At 40.7% G+C, this 2,999-nt stretch overlaps 1 protein-coding gene across 1 annotated transcript; it reads left to right on the forward strand.

Moving 5' to 3' along the window:
• Nucleotides 1-267: 267 nt before the first annotated feature.
• LOC143876884 (late embryogenesis abundant protein At5g17165-like) lies at nt 268-2,625 on the forward strand. Its single transcript, XM_077378565.1, has 2 exons — nt 268-383; nt 2,343-2,625. Exons 1-2 carry the CDS (start codon nt 268-270, stop codon nt 2,623-2,625), a joined length of 399 nt encoding a protein of 132 aa, XP_077234680.1.
• Nucleotides 2,626-2,999: the final 374 nt, after the last annotated feature.

Here is a 2,999-nt window from a genome sequence, read left to right on the forward strand (position 1 = left end):
TGGATATACCGTCAGATATTCGAACCAAAAGGTCCACAGCAAACAACGCCGTTAACTGACGGGAAACGTTAGTCGTACCGTTTAATCCATACAACAAAGGACGGCAGTTAAGGTGTAGGTACAGCAGGGTGTTCGGCAGATGGGGTGTTTCTATAAAAAGGAATTTAGAAGCCCCCACTCTCTTCACCTCTCCCTCTCACGTTCTTATTTCCTCTTCATCTCTCTCTTACCTTTTTTTTTTTAATTTTCTGTGATTACTCCCATTGTATGGCAGCCAATTTGCAGAGGCGAGGATTCGCGAAAGTCGGGAAACGAATCGTCGACCGAAACTGGACTCCTAGCTCCCGAGATCCGGTTACTTCGTCTCCAGTTTCTATTGGCAGGTAATCTCGGAAGATCTCAAATGAACCTTTTTTTTCCGAAGAATCTGTGTCTATTTTTTCTCTGTCCAGATGTAGTTTCTGTAGATAAATTCTAAGTCTATTTTTTATTTTTTTTTGCTTATTTTGTATCCCTCGGACTAGCTTTTAGGTATTTTTTCAGAATCTGTGTCCCTCGGATAATTTTATTCCTATTTTCTTGAATTTTGTCGGTTGATGCTAAGATTAAGGTACAATTTTCTGAGATGTTCGATCAATTGCTTGCTTATCGCTATGTTTCGTTGATGTCATTTTTATTTCCTGCGATCTGTATTTGTGCTTTAGTTTCATTTTATCAACGTTTTTTGGAGATCCTTTGAAGTGTTCTCGTTCACTGAGCATTTAAGGTTGTGTTTCTCACAATTTGGCCGCCGATCTGCTTAGGAACAGGAGTCAGAAAATATTCCTCTACTTTCTCAGAAGTTTTTATTTTTCTTGTTTGTATCTGCGTCCCCGAACATGAGATTTTGTGAGCTTTTGATTATCTGCTCTCCTTTTCTCTTTTTGTTCCCTATTTTACTCTATTTTGGAAAGTGCTGGTTTCGCAAACTGTTTGTTGCCTAGGAAATTAATTTGTTGCTGCAATTTGGGAATTTTTGGATGTCTCAAGATATTATACATAAATTATCACAGTATTCATGTCCGTCGGAGTGCCAATGATCTACCGGATCGGTTACTGTAATCTCTTCTTGCAATGGATATAGTTATCTTTCGTAAAAAAGAAACACGAAAATTATCAGTCTTCGGTAGAGAATAAAAATCGTAAAAATATCGGGGAAATCTTGGAAAATCGCTTGAAATGGCGATCTTAGTTACCTCTGAATATTTTTATTCTGTTAAATAGTTTTTTTTGTTTGCAAATTTTTTTCTGATAGTCTCAGTCTTTTTTTCCGATTTGCTTCTCTTTCTTTTCTTTGCTCCCGAATCATGAACCGGAGCCGGAGTTTGTGAACCGTCCGATCAGATCGTCAGACCTGCCCTTTTTTTTTTTTAACGTGGAAACTTTTCAATGCATCGTACGACTTTTTTGGTTGATTATACGAACTAGGAGCGAATTCTACTGAAAGAGATGGGTGGCAACTGCCAAATTTGGTGGCTTCCAGGAAGAAAGGGACTGTGGATAAAAAGCAAAGGAGGAATACCATGAAATTCATCTCCTGCTTTTAATAATATATATAGATGAGGAAAATGCTACATGAGCTTGGGGGAAATGTTATCAGCACTGCTGTATTTTGATGAGGGCACTCCTCATTTTATTAAAAGTATTATATGGCCCACACCATAGGATGATCCAAACCGTCCATTAGATGGGCCTATGGGAGGATTAGGATCAACCGATGGAAATGATTTTTGGGGCACAACCTATTTAGGCTGTTGCCCATCTAATGGACGGTTTGGATCATCCTATAGTGCAGGCCATGCTGTACTTTTAATAAAGTGAGAGCGCCGTCATCAAAATACAGTAGTGCTGATAACATTTCCCTATATATAAAATAAAACTCGGTAAACTTATCAGTTTTTTCCTAAAAAACGCCATTTTCCAACTCTGTATATTGTTCGATTTAAGGAAACCTCCTCTTATCCCTTCCACACACGTGTCCACAGATTGTCCTTATTTCAATGGTTGCTTAAGTAATTTGCACTACAGTTCAGATTTGCTAGGGTCAATGCTCCTCCCTTTCTTTCGCTATGTATGAGATCGTATCGTACCTGAAGAAACGAAATCTCGCTTTGTTTTAGGCTTTTAGCCATTGCTTCATCCGTACTTTGCCAGCTTTTTCGTCCAATCGTCCTTATCTCCATCTATAACCTGACAAATTAGTGATATCACGTAATAAATTCAGGGTACTCTAGTAATAAAGAATGTATCTGGGGGTATTTTAGTGGGTAACAGATACTTACTTTATTTCGTGTCTTTTGCAGGAGAGGGGCCCACTTCTCCGTTTACGACAAGAACCCAGACGATGAGGTACGTCCGAGTGTGGTCCCAGACGATGTGATCCAGTCGGCCCAGTCCGACAAGTACTGGGCCCCACATCCCAAGACTGGAGTTTTTGGGCCCGCGGACCACAACGGCCGTGCTGGTGGGGAGAACCAGACCAAACCTACCCCGAGTGGGTCTGTTTTGGAGCAGACGGCCTGGTTCCGCCCCCTCGAGGACGTGGACAAGCCCCAACACGCTTCAAACGGGGCCTTTGACAATTGATAGTGGAAAAGGACTCCTCCCATTTACTCTTCTGAAAGTATAATCTTCGCTTTTTAACGGATCGTATATACTTGTGATGTGTACGTATTTTGGGTCGATCTACCTGTCCAAAAACATACTGATATATCTCCACTACATATATGACTTGTTCCGTTGATATATTCCTTTTCCATTATTATTATCTACAGCTGGGTTTGAATCGTTTTGATTCAAGAGAATATTGGGGAGTGACCCGACATAAATGGGGTAGCACGTGAGCTGTTAGGTGGTCATATGCCCATGGTTAGTCATCATGCCTTTTAACTTATTTCATTTTCCGGTCCGTAAGCTGGGAGGGAACCTGCGAGCTCAAGGTTGAGGAACAAAGTCTCAAC

This window comes from Tasmannia lanceolata, unplaced genomic scaffold (genome assembly GCF_043159265.1).
Source record: "Tasmannia lanceolata isolate RefF3 unplaced genomic scaffold, GAP_Taslan_0.1 ptg000005l, whole genome shotgun sequence".
Taxonomy (NCBI): Eukaryota; Viridiplantae; Streptophyta; class Magnoliopsida; order Canellales; family Winteraceae; genus Tasmannia; species Tasmannia lanceolata.